The 25,692-nt window shown below is 58.9% G+C and overlaps 1 protein-coding gene across 1 annotated transcript; it reads left to right on the top strand.

Moving 5' to 3' along the window:
* Positions 1 to 294: 294 nt before the first annotated feature.
* Positions 295 to 24,916, top strand: LOC104559325 (kallikrein-11-like). Its single transcript, XM_062020031.1, has 6 exons — positions 295 to 433; positions 8,326 to 8,394; positions 8,478 to 8,640; positions 14,707 to 14,960; positions 21,464 to 21,600; positions 24,669 to 24,916. Exons 2-6 carry the CDS (start codon positions 8,331 to 8,333, stop codon positions 24,822 to 24,824), a joined length of 774 nt encoding a protein of 257 aa, XP_061876015.1. The 5' UTR covers positions 295 to 433; positions 8,326 to 8,330; the 3' UTR covers positions 24,825 to 24,916.
* The last annotated feature ends 776 nt before the right edge of the window (positions 24,917 to 25,692 follow it).

Below are 25,692 nucleotides of genomic sequence, written 5' to 3'. Positions count from 1 at the left end.
CAGGAGGAAGGTCCTGAGAAGGGATTAGAGGAGGAGGAGGAGCAGGAGGAAGGTCCTGAGAAGGGATTAGAGGAGGAGGAGGAGCAGGAGGAAGGTCCTGGAAGGGATTAGGGGAGGAGGAGCAGCAGCACAAGCGTCTCCTCAGCTGCCTCTGGCTCAGCCCCGGGCTGTGACGCCGTTATAAATCCACCCCTCCCATGGGAGAGCTCAGAGAGGAGGAGGAGGAGGGGGAGGAAGAGGAGGAGAGGGCTGGGGAGGCTTCCCTGGCAGCAGAGGGCTGAGCTGGACCAGCAGGGCGAGGAGGAGACGCTCAGGACACCAGGACTCGGCTCCCAGGCACCGGGGGACACGGCCAGGGACAGGAGAGGGGTGTCCTCACCCCCTCCCCACTCCCCAAACCCGGCCCTGGGGCACCACAGGCACCTGCAGAGAGGTTGGTTGGGGGATGGGGGGTGGGAGGGGATGGGGGGGACCCCGATGGGGAGGGATGTGGCCATGGTCATTCCTTCCAGCAGCTGCCCCACAGCCCCCCTTGGCCCCTGGCCTCCATCTCTCCTTCCCCTGGTCTGATCCATCCCCCTGGCCTTGGTCTCCAACCTCCCTTCCTCCTCCAGGCTCATCCCATCCGTCATCTCCATCCCATCTCCATCCCATCCCATCTCATCCCTCATCCCCATCCCATCCCATCCCATCCCATCCCATCCCATCTCATCCCTCATTTCCATCCCATCTCCATCCCATCTCCATCCCATCCCATCCCTCATCTCCATCCCATCCCATCCCATCCCATCCCATCCCATCCCATCCCATCCCATCCCATCCCATCCCTCATCTCCATCCCATCCCATCCCTCATCTCCATCCCATCCCATCCCATCCCTCATCTCCATCCCATCCCATCCCATCCCATCCCATCCCATCCCATCCCATCCCTCATCTCCATCCCATCCCATCCCTCATCTCCATCCCATCCCATCCCATCCCATCCCATCCCATCCCATCCCATCCCTCATCTCCATCCCATCCCATCCCATCCCTCATCTCCATCCCATCCCATCCCATCCCATCCCATCCCATCCCATCCCATCCCTCATCTCCATCCCATCCCATCCCATCCCATCCCATCCCTCATCTCCATCCCATCCCATCCCTCATCTCCATCCCATCCCATCCCATCCCCATCCCATCCCATCCCATCCCTCATCTCCATCCCATCCCATCCCATCCCCATCCCCATCCCATCCCATCCCTCATCTCCATCCCATCCCATCCCTCATCTCCATCCCATCCCATCCCATCCCATCCCATCCCATCCCATCCCATCCCTCATCTCCATCCCATCCCATCCCATCCCTCATCTCCATCCCATCCCATCCCATCCCATCCCATCCCATCCCATCCCATCCCTCATCTCCATCCCATCCCATCCCATCCCATCCCATCCCATCCCATCCCATCCCTCATCTCCATCCCATCCCATCCCATCCCATCCCTCATCTCCATCCCATCCCATCCCTCATCTCCATCCCATCCCATCCCATCCCCATCCCATCCCATCCCATCCCTCATCTCCATCCCATCCCATCCCATCCCCATCCCCATCCCATCCCATCCCTCATCTCCATCCCATCCCATCCCATCCCCATCCCATCCCATCCCATCCCTCATCTCCATCCCATCCCATCCCATCCCCATCCCCATCCCATCCCATCCCATCCCCATCCCATCCCATCCCATCCCATCCCTCATCTCCATCCCATCCCATCCCATCCCCATCCCCATCCCATCCCATCCCATCCCATCCCATCCCATCCCATCCCATCCCATCCCTCCTCTCCTTTCTTCCTTCCATCCTTTCTTCTGTCTCCATGCTCTTTCTATCCCTGATCTCCATCCTTCCTTCCATCCTTCTCCAGGCTCATCCCATCCCTGATCTCCAGCTCTTCTCCCCTTCCTTCCTTCCTTCCTTCCTTCCTTCCTTCCTTCCTTCCTTCCTTCCTTCCTTCCTTCCTTCTCCAGGCTTGTTCCATCCCTGACCATCTCATCCCATCCCTGATCTCCTTCCTTCCTTCCTTCCATCCATCCTTCTCCCAGGCTGTTTCCATCCCTGAGCTCCTTCCTTCCTTCTGCAGGCTCATCCCATCCCAGATCTCCATCTCATCCCATCCCTTATCTCCTTCTTCCCTTCCTTCCTTCATCCTCCAGACTCATCCCATCCCATCCCTTCCTTTCTTCCTTCTCCAGGCTTGTTCCATCCCTGATCCATCTCATCCCATCCTTGATCCAGCTCATCCCCTCCCTGATCTCCAACCTCATCCCATCCCTGATCTCCATCCATCCTTCCTTCCTTCCTTCATCTTCCAGACTCATCCCAGATCTCCATCTCATCCCATCCCTCATCTCCTTCCTTCCTTCCTTCCTTCATCTTCCAGACTCATCCCAGATCTCCAGCTCATCCCATCCCTCATCTCCTTCCTTCCTTCCATCCTTCCATCTTTCCTTCCTTCCATCCTTCCTTCCTTCCTTCCTTCTCCAGCCTCATCCCCTCCCTGACCCATCTCATCCCCTCCCTGATCTCCAGCCTCATCCCATCCCTGACCCATCTCATCCCATCCCTCATCTCCTTCCTTCCTTCCTTCCTTCTCCAGGCTTGTTCCATCCCTGACCCATCTCATCCCATCCCTGATCTCCTTCCTTCCTTCCTTCCTTCCTTCCTTCCTTCCTTCCTTCCTTCCTTCCTTCCTTCCTTCCTTCCTTCCTTCATCTTCCAGACTCATCCCAGATCTCCAGCTCATCCCATCCCTGATCTCCTTCCATCCTTCCTTCCATCCCTCCTTCCATCCTTCCTTCCTTCTCCAGCCTCATCCCATCCCTGATCTCCATCCATCCTTCCTCCCTTCATCCTCCAGGCTTGTTCCATCCCTGACCCATCTCATCCCATCCCTGATCTCCATCCATCCTTCCTCCCTGACCCATCTCATCCCATCCCTGACCATCTCATCCCATCCCTGATCTCCAGCCTCATCCCATCCCTTATCTCCTTCTTCCCTTCCTTCCTTCATCCTCCAGACTCATCCCAGATCTCCAGCTCATCCCATCCCTCATCTCCTTCCATCCTTCCTCCCTCCCTTCTCCAGCCTCATCCCATCCCTGATCCAGCTCATCCCCTCCCTGATCTCCTTCCATCCTTCCATCCTTCCATCCTTCCATCCTTCCTTCCTTCCTTCTCCAGCCTCATCCCCTCCCTGACCCATCTCATCCCATCCCTGACCCATCTCATCCCATCCCTTCTCCAGCCTCATCCCATCCCTGACCCATCTCATCCCATCCCTGATCTCCATCCATCCTTCCTTCCTTCCTTCATCTTCCAGACTCATCCCAGATCTCCAGCTCATCCCATTCCTCATCTCCTTCCTTCCTTCCATCCTTCCATCCTCCCTTCCTCCTCCAGGCTTGTTCCATCCCTGACCCATCTCATCCCATCCCTGACCAATCTCATCCCCTCCCTGATCTCCAGCCTCATCCCATCCCTGATCTCCAGCCTCATCCCATCCCTGACCCATCTCATCCCATCCCTCATCTCCTTCCATCCTTCCTCCCTTCCTTCATCCTCCAGACTCATCCCAGATCTCCATCTCATCCCATCCCTCATCTCCTTCCTTCCTTCCTTCCATCCTTCCTTCCTTCCATCCTTCCTCCCTTCCTTCTCCAGCCTCATCCCCTCCCTGACCCATCTCATCCCCTCCCTGATCTCCTTCCATCCTTCCATCCTTCCATCCTTCCTTCCTTCTCCAGCCTCATCCCATCCCTGACCATCTCATCCCCTCCCTGATCTCCATCCATCCTTCCTCCCTGACCCATCTCATCCCATCCCTGATCTCCAGCCTCATCCCATCCCTGACCATCTCATCCCATCCCTGATCTCCATCCATCCTTCCTCCCTGACCCATCTCATCCCATCCCTGACCCATCTCATCCCATCCCTGACCCATCTCATCCCCTCCCTGACCCATCTCATCCCATCCCTGACCCATCTCATCCCCTCCCTCATCTCCAGCCTCATTCCATCCCTGACCATCTCATCCCCTCCCTGATCTCCATCCATCCTTCCTCCCTGACCCATCTCATCCCATCCCTGACCCATCTCATCCCCTCCCTCATCTCCAGCCTCATCCCCTCCCTGACCCATCTCATCCCACCTCTCCTCTCCCTCCCTCCCTGCCCCTGCCCCTGGGACACGTCTGTGTGTGTTGGGGACACCCAAGGGACTCGTTTCCCTTCTCCGTGGGGCCCGTGGCACGTGGCCACAGGGAGTGGTGACCCCACACCCATGGGTGGCACCGACCTGTGGCCATGGGAATGGTGACCCACAGTCACGTGGAGCTCTGACCCACTTCTGTGGGGCCCCACAACCCCTTCCCAGTGACCCCAGTGACCCCAGTGGGGACAGGAACCATCACCCCACACTTATGGGGAGCAGAACACATGGCTTGTGGTTCCACCAACCCATGGCCAGGGCAAACCACCACTCAGAGCCACGTGCCCCACAGCCCCAGAGAGGTCAGACCCACTTCTGTGGGGCCCCACAACCCCTTCCCAGTGACCCCAGTGGGGAGAGGAACCATCACCCCACACTTATGGGGAGCAGAACACATGGCTTGTGGTTCCACCAACCCATGGCCATGGCAAGCCACCACTCAGAGCCAGTTGCCCCACAGCCCCATGGAGCTCTGACCCACTTCTGTGGGGCCCCACAGCCCTTCCCATGCTCCCCAGTGACCCCAGTGGGGAGAGGAACCATCACCCCACACTTATGGGGAGCAGAACACATGGCTTGGGGTTCCACCAACCCATGGCCAGGGCAAACCACCACTCAGAGCCACGTGCCCCACAGCCCCATGGAGCTCTGACCCACTTCTGTGGGGCCCCACAGCCCTTCCCATGCTCCCCAGTGACCCCAGTGGGGAGAGGAACCATCACCCCACACTTATGGGGAGCAGAACACATGGCTTGGGGTTCCACCAACCCATGGCCAGGGCAAACCACCACTCAGAGCCACGTGCCCCACAGCCCCATGGAGCTCTGACCCACTTCTGTGGGGCCCCACAGCCCTCCCCAGTGACCCCAGTGGGGAGAGGAACCATCACCCCACACTTATGGGGAGCAGAACATGTGGCTTGGGGTTCCACCAACCCATGGCCATGGCAAACCACCACTCAGAGCCACGTGCCCCACAGCCCCAGAGAGGTCTGACCCACTTCTGTGGGGCTCCACAGCCCCATGGAGCTCTGACCCACTTCTGTGGGGCCCCACAGCCCTTCCCAGTGACCCCAGTGGGGAGAGGAACCATCACCCCACACTTATGGGGAGCAGAACACATGGCTTGGGGTTCCACCAACCCATGGCCATGGCAAACCACCACTCAGAGCCACGTGCCCCACAGCCCCAGAGAAGTCAGACCCACTTCTGTGGGGCCCCACAACCCCTTCCCAGTGACCCCAGTGGGGACAGGAACCATCACCCCACACTTATGGGGAGCAGAACACATGGCTTGGGGTTCCACCAACCCATGGCCATGGCAAACCACCACTCAGAGCCAGTTGCCCCACACCCAAGGGACCACCACAACCCACATCCATGGGTCACCCAGACCCACAGCCACCAGTAGCCACCACCCCATGGCCTCACAACCCATCTCCATGGTTGGGGGGGGCTGTGGGACCCCCAAACCACGTTCCAAGGGGCTGAGATGTGGATGTCCAAGGGGGAAGGAGAGGAGGGAGAAGCAGAGAGAGGAGAGGAGGGATCCAAGGGCAGAGTGAGGTGCTGGGAGGTCAATGGCCCCAGGACAAGGAGGGGGAGGTGGAGGAGCTGGTGGAGCCCCATAATTAAGGGGCCTCGTTAGGGATGAGTGTGTTGATTGTTGCTCTGGGGGATGATGTCAGCCTTGCAACAGCAGGAGGAGGAGGAGGAGGAGGAGGAGGAAGCTCTGATGGAGCAGGGAGAGATGGGGGGATGGGGATGGAGGTGCCATGTTGCTGGAGACCCCCAAAAAATGGGGTGGGGATGGTGAGCAGAGGGTGGGGGGACACCAGGAACCCCCTGGAACAGGTTCAGGAGTGGGAAAGGGGGGAAACAGAAGGTTCCAGAGGGTGAAAATAGGTTCAGGAGTGCAAAGGAGAGGGGGGGACAGAAGGTTCTAGATGGTGAAACCCCCATCAGGGGCCTGATCCTGCTGCCCCCAGAGTGGGAGACACTGGTGGGGACCCCAAAGTGGTGCAGAGCTGCTCCCCAGAGTGTGGGGGGACACCAGGAACCCCCTTAAACAGGTTCTGGATTGGAAAAGGGGGGGAACAAAAGGTTCTACAGGGTCAAAACCCCCATCAGGGGCCTGATCCTGCTGCCCCCAGGGTGGGAGACATTGGTGGGGACCCCAAAGTGGTGCAGAGCTGCTGCCCAGAGTGTGGGGGGACACCAGGAACCCCCTGAAACAGGGTCTGGAGTGGGAAAGGGGGGGACAGATGGTTTTAGGGGGTGAAACCCCCATCAGGGGCCTGATCCTGCTGCCCCCAGGGTGGGAGACATTGGTGGGGACCCCAAAGTGGTGCAGAGCTGCTGCCCAGAGTGTGGGGGGACACCAGGAACCCCCCTGGAACAGGTTCTGGAGTGGGAAAGGGGGGGGAACAGAAGGTTCTAGAGGGTCAAAACAGGTTCAGGAGTATAAAGGAGGTGGGGACAGATGGTTCTAGAGGGTCAAAACCTCCATCAGGGGCCTGATCCTGCTGCCCCAGGGTGGGAGACACTGGTGGGGACCCCAAAGTGGTGCAGAGCTGCTGCCCAGAGTGTGGGGGGACACCTTGAACCCCCTGAAACACATTCAGGAGTGGGAAAGGGGGGGGACAGAAGGTTCTAGGGGGTGAAAAACCCCATGATGGGTCTGATCCTGCTGCCCCCAGGGTGGGAGACGTTGGTGGGGACTCCAAAGTGGTGCAGAGCTGCTGCCCAGAGTGTGGGGGGACACCTTTAAGACCCCTTAAACAGGTTCAGGAGTGGGAAAGGGGGGGGAACAGAAGGTTCTAGAGGGTCAAAACAGGTTCAGGAGTATAAAGGAGGTGGGGACAGAAGGTTCTAGAGGGTCAAAACCCCCATGATGGGCCTGATCCTGCTGCCCCCAGGGTGAGAGACATTGGTGGGCACCCCAAAGTGGTGCAGAGCTGCTGCCCAGAGTGTGGGGGGACACCTTGTACCCCCTTAAAACAGCTTCTGGAGTGGGAAAGGGGGGAGACAGATGGTTCTAGAGGGTCAAAACCTCCATCAGGGGCCTGATCCTGCTGCCCCAGGGTGGGAGACGTTGGTGGGGACCCCAAAGTGGTGCAGAGCTGCTGCCCAGAGTGTGGGGGGACACCTTGAACCCCCTTAAAACAGGTTCAGGAGTGGGAAAGGGGGGGGACAGATGGTTCTAGAGGGTGAAACCCCCCATGATGGGTCTGATCCTGCTGCCCCCAGGGTGGGAGACGTTGGTGGGGACTCCAAAGTGGTGCAGAGCTGCTGCCCAGAGTGTGGGGGGACACCTTGAACCCCCTGGCACAGGTTCAGGAGTGGGAAAAGGGGGGGGACAGATGTTTCTAGAGGGTGAAACCCCCCATGATGGGCCTGATCCTGCTGCCCCCAGAGTGGGAGACTTTGGTGGGGACTCCAAAGTGGTGCAGAGCTGCTGCCCAGAGTGTGGGGGGACACCTTGAACCCCCTGAAACAGGTTCTGGGGTGGGAAAAGGGGGGGGACAGATGTTTCTAGGAGGTGAATCCCCCCATTAGGGGCCTGATCCTGGTGCCCCCAGAGTGGGAGACAGTGGTGGGGACCCCAAAGTGGTGCAGAGCTGCTGCCCAGAGTGTGGGGGGACACCTTGAACCCCCTTAAACTGGTTCTGGAGTGGGAAAGGGGGGGGACAGATGTTTCTAGGGGGTGAAACCCCCCATGATGGGCCTGATCCTGCTGCCCCCAGGGTGGGAGACATTGGTGGGGACTCCAAAGTGGTGCAGAGCTGCTGCCCAGAGTGTGGGGGGACACCTTGAACCCCCTGGAGTAGGTTCTGGAGTGGGAAAAGCGGGGGTCAGAAGGTTCTAGAGGGTGAAACCCCCCATGATGGGCCTGATCCTGCTGCCCCCAGGGTGGGAGACATTGGTGGGCACCCCAAAGTGGTGCAGAGCTGCTGCCCAGAGTGTGGGGGGACACCAGGAACCCCCTGAAACACATTCAGGAGTGGGAAAGGGGGGGACAGAATGCTCCAGAGCCTCCCCCCCTTAACCCCCACCCATTGCCCCCCAGCATCCATGGCTGTGACCCCCACACTCCGACTGGCTCTGCTGGGTCCCCTGCTGCTGGTGCTGTGCCTGGGTGAGTGCAGGGGCTGTGTGATGCTCAGGGGGGGTCCCAGGGGGGGTGACAGGGGTGGGTCTGACCCTGTGACCCCCTGGCAGCGGCGCTGGCAGCGGGGGACACGCGTGTGGTGGGTGGCCGGGCGTGTGAGCCGCACTCCCAGCCCTGGCAGGCGGCTGTGCTGGATATGAACAAGCTGTACTGTGGAGGGGTGCTGGTGGCACGCCAGTGGGTGGTCACCGCGGCTCACTGCACCACGCCGGGGTAAGGCACGGCACCACGGTCCCATGCACCCCTATATGGCCCCTCAGACCCCCACAGGGCCCCTCAGACCCCTATATGGCCCCTCAGACCCCCACAGGGCCCCTCAGACCCCTATATGGCCCCTCAGACCCCTATATGGACCCTCAGACCCCTGTGTGGCTCCTCAGACCCCCACATGGCCCCCCAGACCCCTACATGGACCCTCAGACCCCTAGGTGGACCCTCAGACCCCCATGTGGCTCCTCGGACCCCCACATGGCCCCTCAGACCCCTATATGGACCCTCAGACCCCCACGTGGCTCCTCAGACCCCTATATGGCCCCTCAGACCCCTATATGGACCCTCAGACCCCCACGTGGCCCCTCAGACCCCTATATGGCCCCTCAGACCCCTATATGGCCCCTCAGACCCCCACAGGGCCCCTCAGACCCCTATATGGCCCCTCAAACCCCTACATGGCCCCTCAGACCCCTAAATGGTCCCTGAGACACCTACGTGGCCCCTCAGACCCCTAAATGGCCCCTCAGACCCCTAAATGGTCCCTGAGACACCTACGTGGCCCCTCAGACCCCTACATGGTCCCTCAGACCCCTACATGGTCCCTCAGACCCCCATATGGCCCCTCAAACCCCTGTATGGACCCTCAGACCCCTACAGAACCCCCCAGACCAATCCTGGCCTCTTCAGACCCCTATATGGACCCTCAGACCCCGAAATGGTCCCTCAGACCCCCACATGGCCCCTCAGACCCCTATATGGACCCTCAGACCCCTACAGGACCCCCCAGAGAAATCCTGGCCTCTTCAGACCCCTACAGGACCCTCAGACCCCTATATGGCCCCTCAGACCCCTATATGGCCCCTCAGACCCCCACAGGGCCCCTCAGACCCCTATATGGCCCCTCAGACCCCTAAATGGCCCCTCAGACCCCTAAATGGTCCCTGAGACACCTACAGGGCCGCTCAGACCCCTGTGTGGCTCCTCAGACCCCTACATGGACCCTCAGACCCCTAGGTGGACCCTCAGACCCCCACGTGGCTCCTCGGACCCCCACATGGCCCCTCAGACCCCTATATGGCCCCTCAGACCCCCACGTGGCCCCTCAGACCCCTATATGGCCCCTCAGACCCCCACATGGCCCCTCAGACCCCTATATGGCCCCTCAGACCCCCACGTGGCCCCTCAGACCCCTATATGGCCCCTCAGACCCCCAAGTGGCCCCTCAGACCCCTATATGGACCCTCAGACCCCCACGTGGCTCCTCAGACCCCTATATGGCCCCTCAGACCCCTACATGGACCCTCAGACCCCTAGGTGGACCCTCAGACCCCCACGTGGCTCCTCGGACCCCCACATGGACCCTCAGACCCCTGTGTGGCTCCTCAGACCCCTATATGGCCCCTCAGACCCCCACGTGGCCCCTCAGACCCCTATATGGCCCCTCAGACCCCCACATGGCCCCTCAGACCCCTATATGGCCCCTCAGACCCCCACGTGGCCCCTCAGACCCCTATATGGCCCCTCAGACCCCCAAGTGGCCCCTCAGACCCCTATATGGCCCCTCAGACCCCCACGTGGCTCCTCAGACCCCTATATGGCCCCTCAGACCCCTAAATGGTCCCTGAGACACCTACGTGGCCCCTCAGACCCCTGTGTGACTCCTCAGACCCCTACATGGCCCCTCAGACCCCTGTGTGGCCCCTCAGACCCCTATATGGACCCTCAGACCCCCACATGTCCCCTCAGACCCCCACATGGTCCCTCAGACCCCTACATGGCCCCTCAGACCCCTATATGGACCCTCAGACCCCTACATGGCCCCTCAGACCCCTATATGGCCCCTCAGACGCCTATATGGACCCTCAGACCCCCACATGGCTCCTCAGACCCCTATATGGACCCTCAGACCCCTACATGGCCCCTCAGACCCCTATATGGCCCCTCAGACCCCTATATGGCCCCTCAAACCCCTATATGGCCCCTCAGACCCCTATATGGCCCCTCAGACCCCCACAGGGCCCCTCAGACCCCTATATGGCCCCTCAGACCCCTAGGTGGACCCTCAGACCCCTAAATGGTCCCTGAGACCCCTATATGGACCCTCAGACCCCTAAATGGTCCCTGAGACACCTACGTGGCCCCTCAGACCCCTATATGGCCCCTCAAACCCCTATATGGCCCCTCAGACCCCTACATGGCCCCTCAGACCCCCACAGGGCCCCTCAGACCCCTATATGGCCCCTCAGACCCCTAAATGGCCCCTCAGACCCCTAAATGGTCCCTGAGACACCTACGTGGCCCCTCAGACCCCTGTGTGACTCCTCAGACCCCTATATGGCCCCTCAGACCCCTGTGTGGCCCCTCAGACCCCTATATGGACCCTCAGACCCCCACATGTCCCCTCAGACCCCTACATGGACCCTCAGACCCCTAGGTGGACCCTCAGACCCCCACGTGGCTCCTCGGACCCCCACATGGCCCCTCAGACCCCTATATGGACCCTCAGACCCCCACGTGGCTCCTCAGACCCCTATATGGACCCTCAGACCCCTAAATGGTCTCTGAGACACCTACGTGGCCCCTCAGACCCCTATATGGACCCTCAGACCCCCACGTGGCTCCTCAGACCCCTATATGGACCCTCAGACCCCTAAATGGTCCCTGAGACCCCTACATGGCCCCTCAGACCCCCACAGGGCCCCTCAGACCCCTACATGGTCCCTCAGACCCCTAAATGGTCCCTGAGACACATACGTGGCCCCTCAGACCCCTATATGGACTCTCAGACCCCTACAGGACCCCCCAGACCAATCCTGGCCTCTTCAGACCCCTACATGGACCCTCAGACCCCTGTGTGGCCCCTCAGACCCCTATATGGACCCTCAGACCCCTGTGTGGCCCCTCAGACCCCTATATGGACCCTCAGACCCCCACATGGCTCCTCAGACCCCTATATGGACCCTCAGACCCCTAAATGGTCCCTGAGACACATACGTGGCCCCTCACACCCCTAAATGGCCCCTCAGACCCCTACATGGACCCTCAGACCCCTAAATGGTCCCTGAGACACATACGTGGCCCCTCAGACCCCTACATGGACCCCCCAGACCAATCCTGGCCTCTTCAGACCCCTATATGGCCCCTCAGACCCCTATATGGTCCCTGAGACCCCTACGTGGCTCCTCAGACCCCTACAGGACCCTCAGACCCCTAGGTGAACCCTCAGACCAATCTTGGCCCCTCACACCCCTATATGGACCCTCAGACCCCTATATGGCCCCTCAGACCCCCACATGGCCCCTCAGATCCCTATATGGCCCCTCAGACCCCTATATGGACCATCAGACCCCTGTGTGGCTCCTAAGACCACTATATGGCCCCTCAGACCCCTAGGTGGACCCTCAGACCCCTATATGGCCCCTCGGACCCCTATATGGACCCTCAGACCCCTACATGTCCCCTCAGCCCCCCACATGTCCCCTCAGCCCCCCACGTGGCACCTCAGCCCCCCAAGTGTCCCCTCAGCCCCCCATATGGCCCCTCAAGCCCTACATGTCCCCTCAGCCCCCCACATAGCCCTCAGCCCCTCACATGTCCCCTCAGCCCCCCATATGGCCCCTCAAGCCCTACATGTCCCCTCAGACCCCCAAGTGTCCCCTCAGCCCCCCACATGGCCCCTCAAGCCCTACATGTCCCCTCAGCCCCCCACATGGCCCTTCAGCCCCCCACATGGCCCCTCAGCCCCACACATGACCCCTCAGCCCCACACATGACCCCTCAGCCCCCCACATGGCCCCTCAGCCCCACACATGACCCCTCAGCCCCCCACATGGCCCCTCAGCCCCACACATGACCCCTCAGCCCCCCATGTGTCCCCTCAGCCCCCCACATGTCCCCTCAGCCCCCCGTGTCCCCACAGCCCCTCACATGTGCCCTCAGTCCCCAAAATGTCCCCTCAGCCCCACATATGCCCCCTCAGCTCCCCAAGTGTCCCTTCAGCCCCCCACATGTCCCTTCAGCCCCCCACATGTCCCCTCAGCCCCCCACATGGCCCCTCAGCCCCCCACATTGCCCCTCAGACCCCCACATGTCCCCTCAAGCCCTACATGTCCCCTCAGCCCCCCACATGTCCCCTCAGCCCCCAAGATGTCCTCTCAGCCCCTCATGTGGCCTGTCAGCCCCCCAGATGTCCCCTCAGACCCCCAAGTGTCCCCTCAGCCCCCCACATGGCCCCTCAGCCCCACACATGTCCCCTCAGTCCCACATATGGCCTCTCAAGCCCTACATGACCCCTCAGCCCCCCAAATGACCCCTCACCCCCCACATGTCCCTTCAGCCCCCAACATGGCCTCTCAGCCCCCCACATGTCCCCTCAGCCCCCCAAGTGTCCCCTCAGCCCCCCACATGTCCCCTCAGCCCCCCATGTGTCCCCTCAGCCCCCCACATGTCCCCTCAGCCCCCCATGTGTCCCCTCAGCCCCCAACATGCCCCCTCAGCCCCCCACATGTCCCCTCAGCCCCCCACATGTCCCCTCAGCCCCCCATGTGTCCCCTCAGCCCCCCACATGTCCCCTCAGCCCCCCATGTGTCCCCTCAGCCCCCCACATGTCCCCTCAGACCCCCAAGTGGCCCCTCAGCCCCCCACATGTCCCCTCAGCCCCCCAAGTGTCCCCTCAGCCCTCCACATGTCCCCTCAGCCCCCCATGTGTCCCCTCAGCCCCCAACATGCCCCCTCAGCCCCCCAAGTGTCCCCTCAGCCCCCCACATGTCCCCTCAGCCCCCCATGTGTCCCCTCAGCCCCCCACATGTCCCTTCAGCCCCCCATATGTCCCCTCAGCCCCCCAAGTGTCCCCTCAGCCCCCCACATTGCCATGTCCAACACTGCTGTGGGGCCACCCCATGGCCTCCAACCCCTTCCCCAACGTGTCCCATGACCCTGTGGCCACGTTTCTGTCCCTTCCAGGCTACCAGTGTCCCAGCCATGCCATGACCCACAAGTGCCACCTCTGTGGGGCCACCCCATGGCCCAGGCTACCAGTGGCCACATGTCCCAGTCATGCCATGTCCCTCATGTGCCACCTCTGTGGGGCCACCCCATGGCCTCCAAACCCCCTCCCCAACGTGTCCCATGACCCTGTGGCCACGTTTTCCTTCCTTCCAGGCTACCAGTGGCCACATGTCCCAGCCATGACCCACATGTGCCACCTCTGTGGCCACCCCATGGCCCAGGCTTCCAGTGTCCCAGCCATGCCATGTCCCTCATGTGCCACCTCTGTGGGGCCACCCCATGGCCTCCAACCCCTCCCCCACCATGTCCCATGACCCTGTGGCCACGTTTCTGTCCCTTCCAGGCTTCCAGTGACCCAGCCATGCCATGACCCACATGTGCCACCTCTGTGGGGCCACCCCATGGCCCAGGCTACCAGTGGCCACATGTCCCAGCCATGCCATGACCCACATGTGCCACCTCTGTGGGGCCACCCCATGGCCTCCAACCCCTTCCCCATCCTGTCCCATGACCCTGTGGCCACGTCTCTGTCCCTTCCAGGCTTCCAGTGACCCAGCCATGTCCCTCATGTCCCACACTGCTGTGGGGCCACCCCATGGCCCAGGCTACCAGTGGCCACATGTCCCAGCCATGCCATGACCCACATGTGGCACCTCTGTGGGGCCACCCCATGGCCTCCAACCCCTTCCCCAACGTGTCCCATGACCCTGTGGCCACATTTCCCTTCCTTCCAGGCTACCAGTGGCCACATGTCCCAGCCATGACCCACATGTGCCACCTCTGTGGGGCCACCCCATGGCCTCCAACCCCCTCCCCATCCTGTCCCATGACCCTGTGGCCACATTTCCCTTCCTTCCAGGCTACCAGTGGCCACATGTCCCAGCCATGACCCACATGTGCCACCTCTGTGGGGCCACCCCATGGCCCAGGCTTCCAGTGTCCCAGCCATGCCATGTCCCTCATGTGCCACCTCTGTGGGGCCACCCCATGGCCTCCAACCCCTCCCCCACCATGTCCCATGGCCCTGTGGCCACGTTCTCCCCCCCTCCCTGCCTCCAGGATCACCTCCATCCACCTGGGCAAGCACAACCTCTACGCCAGGGAGTGGGGGCAGATGCAGAAGATGGTGCAGAAGTTCGTGCCCCACCCTGACTACAACCCCACCACCAAGGACAACGACATCATGCTGATGAAGCTCCTGGCCCCCGTGGCCCTCAGCTCCAGGATCCAGCCCATCCCCGTGGCCTCCTGCCTCCCCGAGCCTGGTACCACCTGCATCACCTCGGGATGGGGGGCCACCACCTCCCCAGAAGGTACCTGGGGTCTGGTGGCTTCTGCTGGGGTGGGGGGCAGCTGGGTCAGCTCCTGGAGGTCTGTTCTGCTGGAGGGATGGGTATTTTCCCCCTGGTGCCCACCAGAGATACCTGGGGCACCTCTGGGGCATCTGGGTGGTCTCTGGGTCATCTCCTGAACATCTGGGTGGTCTCTGGGACATCTGGGGCACCTCTGGGGCATCTGGGTGGTCTCTGGGGCATCTCCTGAACATCTGGGTGGTCTCTGGGCCATCTCCTGGGCATCTGGGTCATCTCCTGAACATCTGGGTGGTCTCTGGGTCATCCCCTGAACATGTGGGTCATCTCTGGGGCATCTGGGTCACCTCTGGGGCATCTGGGTGGTCTCTGGGCCATGTCCTGAACATCTGGGTGGTCTCTGGGTCATCCCCTGAACATGTGGGTCATCTCTGGGGCATCTGGGTCACCTCTGGGGCATCTGGGTGGTCTCTGGGACATCTCCTGAACATCTGGGTGGTCTCTGGGCCATCTCCTGAACATCTGGGTGGTCTCTGGGAGATCTCCTGGGCATCTGGGGCATCTCCTGAACATCTGTGTGGTCTCTGGGTCATCTCCTGAACATCTGGGTGGTCTCTGGGGCATCTGGGTGGTCTCTGGGGCATCCCCTGAACATCTGGGTGGTCTCTGGGACATCTGGGTCACCTCTGGGACATCTGGGTGGTCTCTGGGACATCTCCTGGGCATCTGGGTGGTCTCTGGGGCATCTGGGTGGTCTCTGGGACATCTGGGTGATCTCTGGGTCATCTTGGTCACCTCTGGGGCATCTGGGTGGTCTCTGGGACATCTGGGTCACCTCTGGGGCATCTGGGTGGTCTCTGGGGCGTCTGGGTCACCTCTGGGCCATCTGGGTGGTCTCTGGGCCATCTCCTGGGCATCTGGGTCATCTCCTGAACATCTGGGTGGTCCCTGGGTCATCTGGGTCACCTCTGGGGTATCTGGGTCACCTCTGGGGCATCTGGGTGGTCTCTGGGCCATCTCCTGAACATCTGGGTGGTCTCTGGGAGATCTCCTGGGCATCTGGGGCATCTCCTGAACATCTGTGTGGTCTCTGGGTCATCTCCTGAACATCTGGGTGGTCTCTGGGGCATCTGGGTGGTCTCTGGGGCATCCCCTGAACATCTGGGTGGTCTCTGGGACATCTGGGTCACCTCTGGGACATCTGGGTGGTCTCTGGGACATCTCCTGGGCATCTGGGGCACCTCTGGGGCATCTGGGTGGTCTCTGGGACATCTGGGTGATCTCTGGGTCATCTTGGTCACCTCTGGGGCATCTGGGTGGTCTCTGGGACATCTGGGTCACCTCTGGGGCATCTGGGTGGTCTCTGGGGTGTCTGGGTCACCTCTGGGGCATCTGAGTGGTCTCTGGGCCATCTCCTGGGCATCTGAGGCATCTCCTGAATATCTGGGTGGTCTCTGGGACATCTGGGTCACCTCTGGGGCATCTGGGTGGTCTCTGGGACATCTGGGTGGTCTCTGGGTCATCTCTGGGGCATCTGGGTCACCTCTGGGCCATCTGGGTGGTCTCTGGGCCATCTCCTGGGCATCTGGGTGGTCTCTGGGACATCTCCTGGGCATCTGGGGCATCTCCTGAACATCTGTGTGGTCTCTGGGTCATCTCCTGAACATCTGGGTGGTCCCTGGGTCATCTGGGTCACCTCTGGGGTATCTGGGTCACCTCTGGGGCATCTGGGTGGTCTCTGGGACATCTCCTGAACATCTGGGTGGTCTCTGGGGCATCTGGGTGATCTCTGGGTCATCTTGGTCACCTCTGGGGCATCTGGGTGGTCTCTGGGACATCTGGGTCACCTCTGGGGCATCTGGGTGGTCTCTGGGGCATCTGGGTGGTCTCTGGGCAATCCCCTGAACATCTGGGTCATCCCCTGAACATCTGGGTGGTCTCTGGGGCATCTGGGTGATCTCTGGGTCATCTTGGTCACCTCTGGGGCATCTGGGTGGTCTCTGGGACATCTGGGTCACCTCTGGGGCATCTGGGTGGTCTCTGGGGCATCTGGGTGGTCTCTGGGCAATCCCCTGAACATCTGGGTCATCCCCTGAACATCTGGGTGGTCTCTGGGGCATCTCCTGGGCATCTGGGGCATCTCCTGAACATCTGGGTGGTCTCTGGGACATCTGGGTCACCTCTGGGGCATCTGGGTGGTCTCTGGGGCGTCTGCGTCACCTCTGGGGCATCTGAGTGGTCTCTGGGCCATCTCCTGGGCATCTGAGGCATCTCCTGAATATCTGGGTGGTCTCTGGGACATCTGGGTCACCTCTGGGGCATCTGGGTGGTCTCTGGGACATCTGGGTGGTCTCTGGGTCATCTCTGGGGCATCTGGGTCACCTCTGGGCCATCTGGGTGGTCTCTGGGCCATCTCCTGGGCATCTGGGTGGTCTCTGGGACATCTCCTGGGCATCTGGGGCATCTCCTGAACATCTGTGTGGTCTCTGGGTCATCTCCTGAACATCTGGGTGGTCCCTGGGTCATCTGGGTCACCTCTGGGGTATCTGGGTCACCTCTGGGGCATCTGGGTGGTCTCTGGGACATCTCCTGAACATCTGGGTGGTCTCTGGGGCATCTGGGTGGTCTCTGGGGCATCCCCTGAACATCTGGGTGGTCTCTGGGGCATCTGGGTGGTCTCTGGGGCATCCCCTGAACATCTGGGTGGTCTCTGGGACATCTGGGTCACCTCTGGGACATCTGGGTGGTCTCTGGGACATCTCCTGGGCATCTGGGGCACCTCTGGGGCATCTGGGTGGTCTCTGGGGCATCTGGGTGATCTCTGGGTCATCTTGGTCACCTCTGGGGCATCTGGGTGGTCTCTGGGACATCTGGGTCACCTCTGGGGCATCTGGGTGGTCTCTGGGACATCTGGGTCACCTCTGGGGCATCTGGGTGGTCTCTGGGGCATCTGGGTGGTCTCTGGGCAATCCCCTGAACATCTGGGTCATCCCCTGAACATCTGGGTGGTCTCTGGGGCATCTCCTGGGCATCTGGGGCATCTCCTGGGCATCTGGGGCATCTCCTGAACATCTGGGTGGTCTCTGGGACATCTGGGTCACCTCTGGGGCATCTGGGTGGTCTCTGGGGCGTCTGGGTCACCTCTGGGGCATCTGAGTGGTCTCTGGGCCATCTCCTGGGCATCTGAGGCATCTCCTGAATATCTGGGTGTTCTCTGGGACATCTGGGTCACCTCTGGGACATCTGGGTGGTCTCTGGGGCATCTGAACATCTGGGTAATCTCTGGGACATCTTGGTCACCTCTGGGGCATCTGGGTGGTCTCTGGGGCGTCTGGGTCACCTCTGGGGCATCTGAGTGGTCTCTGGGCCATCTCCTGGGCATCTGAGGCATCTCCTGAATATCTGGGTGTTCTCTGGGACATCTGGGTCACCTCTGGGACATCTGGGTGGTCTCTGGGGCATCTGAACATCTGGGTAATCTCTGGGACATCTGGGTCACCTCTGGGGCATCTGGGTGGTCTCTGGGACATCTGGGGCATCTCTGGGGCATCTGGGTGGTCTCTGGGCAATCCCCTGAACATCTGGGTCGTCTCTGGGGCATCTGGGTCACCTCTGGGGCATCTGGGTGGTCTCTGGGCCATCCCCTGAACATCTGGGTCATCTCCTGAACATCTGGGTGGTCTCTGGGCCATCCCCTGAACATCTGGGTCATCTCCTGAACATCTGGGTGGTCTCTGGGCCATCTCCTGAACATCTGGATCATCTCCTGAACATCTGGGTGGTCTCTGGGCCATCTCCTGAACATCTGGGTCATCTCCTGAACATCTGGGTCACCTCTGGGACACCTGGGTGGTCTCTAGACTATCTGGGTGGGCTCTGGGCCATCTCCTGAACTTCTGGGTGGTCTCTTGGACATATGTGTGGTCTCTGGGTCATCTGGGTTGTCTCTAGACTATCTGGGTCACCTCTGGGACATCTGGGTGGTCTCTGAGTCATCTCCTGAACATCTGGGTCATCTCTGGGGCATCTGGGTGGTCTCTGAGGCATTTGGGTGGTCTCTGGGATGTCTGAGTTGTCTCTTGGCCATCTGAGTGGGCTCCTGACAACTGGGTGGTCTCTGGGACATCTGAGTTGTCTCTTGGCCATCTGGGTCATCTCCTGGACAACTGGGTGGTCTCTTGAACATCTGAGTGGTCTCTGGGACATCTCCTGGACATCTGAGTGGTCTCTGGGACATCTGAATGGTCTCTGTGATATCTGGGTGGTCTCCTGGACATCTGTGGGACATGTGGGTGGTCTCTTGAACATCTGAGTGGTCTCTGAGACATCTGGGTGGTCTCTGGGACATCTTCTGAACATCTGAGTGGTCTCTGGGACATCTGAGTGGTCTCTGAGACATCTGGGTGGTCTCTGGGACATCTTCTGAACATCTGAGTGGTCTCTGGGATGTCTGAGTGGTCTCTGAGACATCTGGGTGGCCTCTGGGTCATCTCCTGGACATCTGGGTGGTCTCTGGGACATCTGAGTGGTCTCTGAGACATCTGGGTGGTCTCTGGGTCATCTCCTGGACATCTGGGTGGTCTCTGGGACATCTGAGTGGTCTCTGAGACATCTGGGTGGTCTCTGGGACATCTTCTGAACATCTAGGTGGTCTCTGGGACATCTGGGTGGGCTTCTGACAACTGGGTGGTCTCTGGGACATCTGAATGGTCTCTGGGACATCTGAGTGGTCTCTGTGACATCTTCTGAACATCTGGGTGGTCTCTGGGATGTCTGAGTTGTCTCTTGGCCATCTGGGTCATCTCCTGGACATCTGGGTGGTCTCTGGGACATCTGAGTTGTCTCTTGGCCATCTGGGTCATCTCCTGGACATCTGGGTGGTCTCTTGAACATCTGGGTGGTCTCTGAAATGTCTGAGTGGTCTCTTGGCCATCTGGGTGGCCTCCTGGCCATCTGGGTCATCTCCTGGACATCTGTGTGGTCTGTGGGACATGTGGGTGGTCTCTTGGACATCTGAGTGGGCTCCTGACAACTGGGTGGTCTCTGTGACATCTTCTGAACATCTGAGTGGTCTCTGGGACATCTGAGTTGTCTCTTGGCCATCTGGATCATCTCCTGGACATTTGGGTGGTCTCTTGAACATCTGAGTGGTCTCTGGGACATCTGAGTGGGCTTCTGACAACTGGGTGGTCTCTGGGACATCTGAATGGTCTCTGAGACATCTGGGTGGTCTCTGTGACATCTTCTGAACATCTGGGTGGTCTCTGGGATGTCTGAGTGGTCTCTTGGACATCTGAGTGGTCTCTGGGATGTCTGGGTGGTCTCTTGGCCATCTGGGTGGTCTCTCGGCCATCTGGGTCATCTCCTGGACATCTGGGTGGTCTCTTGAACATCTGAGTGGTCTCTGGGACATCTTCTGAACATCTGGGTGGTCTCTGGGATGTCTGAGTGGTCTCTTGGACACCTGAGTGGTCTCTTGGCCATCTGGGTGGCCTCTTGGCCATCTGGGTGGTCTCTTGGCCATCTGGGTCATCTCCTGGACATCTGGGTGGTCTGTGGGACATCTGAATGGTCTCTGTGATATCTGGGTGGTCTCCTGGACATCTGTGTGGTCTGTGGGACATGTGGGTGGTCTCTTGGACATCTGAGTGGGCTTCTGACAACTGGGTGGTCTGTGGGACATGTGGGTGGTCTCTTGGACATCTGAGTGGGCACCTGACATCTGGGTAGTCTCTGTGACATCTTCTGAACATCTGAGTGGTCTCTGGGACATCTGAGTGGTGTCTTGGACATCTGGGTGGTCTCTGGGACATCTGAGTTATCTCTTGGCCATCTGGGTCATCTCCTGGACATTTGGGTGGTCTCTTGAACATCTGAGTGGTCTCTGGGACATGTGAGTGGGCTCCTGACAACTGGGTGGTCTCTGGGACATCTGAGCTGTCTCTTGGCCATCTGGGTCATCTCCTGGACATCTGGGTGGTCTCTGGGACATCTGAATGGTCTCTGAGACATCTGGGTGGTCTCTGTGACATCTTCTGAACATCTGAGTGGTCTCTGGGATGTCTGAGTGGTCTCTTGGCCATCTGGGTGGCCTCTTGGCCATCTGGGTCATCTCCTGGACATCTGAGTGGTCTGTGGGACGTGTGGATGGTCTCTTGGACATCTGAGTGGGCTCCTGACAACTGGGTGGCCCCTGGGCCATCTGGGTCTTGATGAGGAGGGGGTTGGTTGTTGGTAAGGGTTGGTTTTGGTGAGGACAGGGTTGGTTTATTGGTGAGGGTTGGTTTTGGTGGGGGTGGCTTTCATTGAGGGTGGGTTTTGGGGGGGTGACTTTCAGTGAGGGTGGGTTTTGGTGGGGTGGCTTTCAGTGAGGGTGGGTTTTGGTGAGGAGGAGGTTGCTTTTGGGGGGAAAAGGGATGAATCTCTGCTGTCTGTAGGGTGGTTTGCTGTGGATCTCGTTCTCCTTTCCCTCCCCCACCCCTCCCTGTCTCTGTGTCCCGTCTCAGTCTCTTACCCAGACGTCTTGCAGTGTGTCAACGTCACCCTCTTCTCCACGGCCGAGTGCCAGAGCTTCTACCCCGGCTCCATCACCGACAACATGTTGTGTGCTGGCAGCCTGGAAGGGGGTATGGACTCCTGTCAGGTATGGCCACAATGTCCCCCTCCCTCTTCCTCTCCTCCTGGTGGGGTTGGAGTCCTCACCAAGGTGGACTCTGGGGAGAGGAGGGGATGTGTGCTGGTGGTGTGGTGGGTGAGGGGTTGCTCTGGTGAGGAGCTTGATGGTGGCTGCTGAGGGGGAGGAGGGTTGGGCAGGATGGTGATGGTCTTCAGAGCAATGAAGGGTGGTCAAATGGTGCACAGTTGGCCAACTCAACAAGGGTTGGCCAACACAAGAGGTGTTGAGTAAGCCAGAGATGATTCCTCAACCCAACAAGGGTTGGCCAACACAAGAGGGGTTGAGTAAGCCAGAGATGGTTCTTCAACTCAACAAGGGTTGGCCAACACAAGAAGGGTTGAATAAGCCAGAGATGGTTCTGCAACCCAACAAGGGTTGGCCAACACAAGAGGGGTTGAGTAAGTCAGAGATGGTTCTTCAACCCAACAAGGGTTGGCCAACACAAGAGGGGTTGAGTAAGCCAGAGATGGTTCTGCAACCCAACAAGGGTTGGCCAACACAAGAGGGGTTGAGTAAGTCAGAGATGGTTCTTCAACCCAACAAGGGTTGGCCAACACAAGAGGAGTTGAGTAAGCCAGAGATGGTTCTTCAACTCAACAAGGGTTGGCCAACACAAGAGGGGTTGAGTAAGCCACAGATGGTTCTTCAACCCAGCAAGAGTTGGCCAACACAAGAGGGGTTGAGTAAGCCACAGATGGTTCTTCAACCCAGCAAGAGTTGGCCAACACAAGAGGGGTTGAGTAAGCCAGAGATGGTTCTTCAACCCAACAAGGGTTGGCCAACACAAGAGGAGTTGAGTAAGCCAGAGATGGTTCTTCAACCCAACAAGGGTTGGCCAACACAAGAGGGGTTGTAAAAGCCAGAGATGGTTCTTCAACCCAGCAAGAGTTGGCCAACACAAGAGGGGTTGAGTAAGCCAGAGATGGTTCTTCAACCCAACAAGGGTTGGCCAACACAAGAGGGGTTGAGTAAGCCACAGATGGTTCTGCAACCCAACAAGGGTTGGCCAACACAAGAGGGGTTAAGTAAGCCACAGATGGTTCTTCAAGCCAACAAGGGTTGGCCAACACAAGAAGGGTTGAGTAAGTCAGAGATGGTTCTTCAACCCAACAAAGGTTGGCCAACACAAGAGGGGTTGAGTAAGCCAGAGATGGTTCTTCAACCCAACAAGGGTTGGCCAACACAAGAGGGGTTGAGTAAGTCAGAGATGGTTCTTCAACCCAACAAGGGTTGGCCAACACAAGAGGAGCTGAGTAAGACAGAGATGGTTCTTCAACCCAACAAGGGTTGGCCAACACAAGAGGGGTTGAGTAAGCCAGAGATGGTTCTTCAACCCAACAAGGGTTGACCAACACAAGAGGGGTTGAGTAAGCCACAGATGGTTCTTCAACCCAACAAGGGTTGGCCAACACAAGAGGGGTTGAGTAAGTCAGAGATGGTTCTTCAACCCAACAAGGGTTGGCCAACACAAGAGGAGCTGAGTAAGACAGAGATGGTTCTTCAACCCAGCAAGAGTTGGCCAACACAAGAGGAGCTGAGTAAGCCAGAGATGGTTCTTCAACCCAACAAGGGTTGGCCAACACAAGAGGGGTTGAGTAAGCCAGAGATGGTTCTTCAACCCAACAAGGGTTGGCCAACACAAGAGGGGTTGAGTAAGCCACAGATGGTTCTTCAACCCAACAAGGGTTGGCCAACACAAGAGGGGTTGAGTAAGTCAGAGATGGTTCTTCAACCCAACAAGGGTTGGCCAACACAAGAGGGGTTGAGTAAGCCAGAGATGGTTCTTCAACCCAACAAGGGTTGGCCAACACAAGAGGAGCTGAGTAAGCCAGAGATGGTTCTTCAACCCAACAAGGGTTGGCCAACACAAGAGGAGCTGAGTAAGCCAGAGATGGTTCTTCAACCCAGCAAGAGTTGGCCAACACAAGAGGGGTTGAGTAAGCCAGAGATGGTTCTTCAACCCAACAAGGGTTGGCCAACACAAGAGGGGTTGAGTAAGCCAGAGATGGTTCTTCAACCCAACAAAGGTTGGCCAACACAAGAGGGGTTGAGTAAGGCAGAGATGGTTCTTCAACCCAACAAGGGTTGGCCAACACAAGAGGGGTTGAGTAAGCCAGAGATAGTTCTTCAATCCAACAAGGGTTGGCCAACACAAGAGGAGTTGAGTAAGCCAGAGATGGTTCTGCAACCCAACAAGGGTTGGCCAACACAAGAGGGGTTGAGTAAGCCAGAGATGGTTCTTCAACCCAACAAGGGTTGGCCAACACAAGAGGGGTTGAGTAAGCCAGTGATGGTTCTTCAACCCAACAAGGGTTGGCCAACACAAGAAGGGTTGAGTAAGCCAGAGATGGTTCTTCAACCCAACAAGGGTTGGCCAACACAAGAGGAGCTGAGTAAGACAGAGGTGGTTCTTCAACCCAGCAAGGGTTGGCCAACACAAGAGGAGCTGAGTAAGACAGAGATGGTTCTTCAACCCAACAAGAGTTGGCCAACACAAGAGGGGTTAAGTAAGCCACAGATGGTTCTTCAAGCCAACAAGGGTCGGCCAACACAAGAGGGGCTGAGTAAGCCATAGATGGTTCTTCAACCCAACAAGGGTTGGCCAACACAAGAGGGTTTAAGTAAGCCACAGATGGTTCTTCAACCCAACAAGGGTTGGCCAACACAATAGGAACTGAGTAAGGCAGACATGGTTCCACAACCCAACAAGGGTTGGCCAACACAAGAGGGGTTGAGTAAGCCAGAGATGGTTCCACAACCCAGCAAGAGTTGGCCAACCCAATGATGGATGGCTAAACAATGAAGGATGGCCAACTCAGTAATGGATGGCCATCCCAATGATGGATGGTCAACCCAGTGATGGATGGCCAACCAATGATGATTGGCCAACCCAATGATGGATGGCCAATCCAACCAGGTGACCCAACTCAATCAGGCCTAATGATGGTGAATCAAGGCCACAGGGGGTTGACCAACCCACCAAGGGTTGGGTGAGCTGGTGTAGGACATTGGCTTGACCCCATGTCTTTCCATAGGGTGACTCTGGAGGACCTTTGATTTGCAACCAGGCCCTCCAAGGTATCGTGTCCTGGGGCATGGAGATATGTGGGCAGCCCAAGAGACCTGGTGTGTACACCAAGGTCTGCAGATATGCCCAGTGGATCCAGAAGATCATGAAGGACAACCAATGATGCTCCAGCAACCTCCTCTGGGGGGGGAAGGTCAGAGGATCATGTCTGAGCTGCCACCCACCCCATGCTGGGGCAGGACACAGAGGACAACAGAGGCCAAACTGGAGCCAGCTGGTGAAGCTGGTGAGATGGTGGGTGGGAAGGGAGGAGACATTAAAGCCTGGTGATGTCTGGTGGGAGATGTTGTCCTTTCAATCTGCCCAAACCCCATCAAAACCAGATTTAAGGGTTCAAGCCAAACATCTCCTGTCCTGCTGGTCCACTCGTGGTGATGGGCTTGTGTTTGAGGTCATGCCCTTCCCACCACCACCCCCCACGTTTGTGGCTCTCCCAGGAGGAGAAGTTGGTTTGATTTGAAGCCCAAACCATGTTCTCCTGCCTGTCAGCTCCCTGTGGGGCTGTGGTGGCCTGGAGATGGCTCTGAGGCCATGGGGCCATGGCCTCCCAACCCCAGTGGAGTTGGTCAACTCAAGCAGAGTGACTAATGGGAGATGGTTGCCCAACTCAACCACTGTTGGCTGCCCAGAAATGGCTTGTCCAATAGGAATGAAGAACCCAAAGAGCATCAGCCAATGAAGGAAGGGTCAACCAGTTCATGAGGGTCAACCCAGTGATGAGGGTCAACCAATGAATGAGGGTCAACCTGTCAATGAGGGTCAACCCAGTGATGAGGGTCAACCAAAGAATGAGGGTCAACCTGTCCATGAGGGTCAACCCAGTGATGAGGGTCAACCAATGAATGAGGGTCAACCCAATGATGAGGGTCAACTCATTGATTAAGGTCAACCAATCCATGAGGGTCAATCCATCAATGAGGGTCAACCCATCCATGAGGGTCAACCCATCCATGAGGGTCAATCCGTCCATG

The sequence above is a fragment of the Colius striatus genome, unplaced genomic scaffold (assembly GCF_028858725.1).
Source record: "Colius striatus isolate bColStr4 unplaced genomic scaffold, bColStr4.1.hap1 scaffold_40, whole genome shotgun sequence".
NCBI lineage: Eukaryota > Metazoa > Chordata > Aves > Coliiformes > Coliidae > Colius > Colius striatus.
This window is presented reverse-complemented; position numbering and strand designations above follow the sequence as displayed.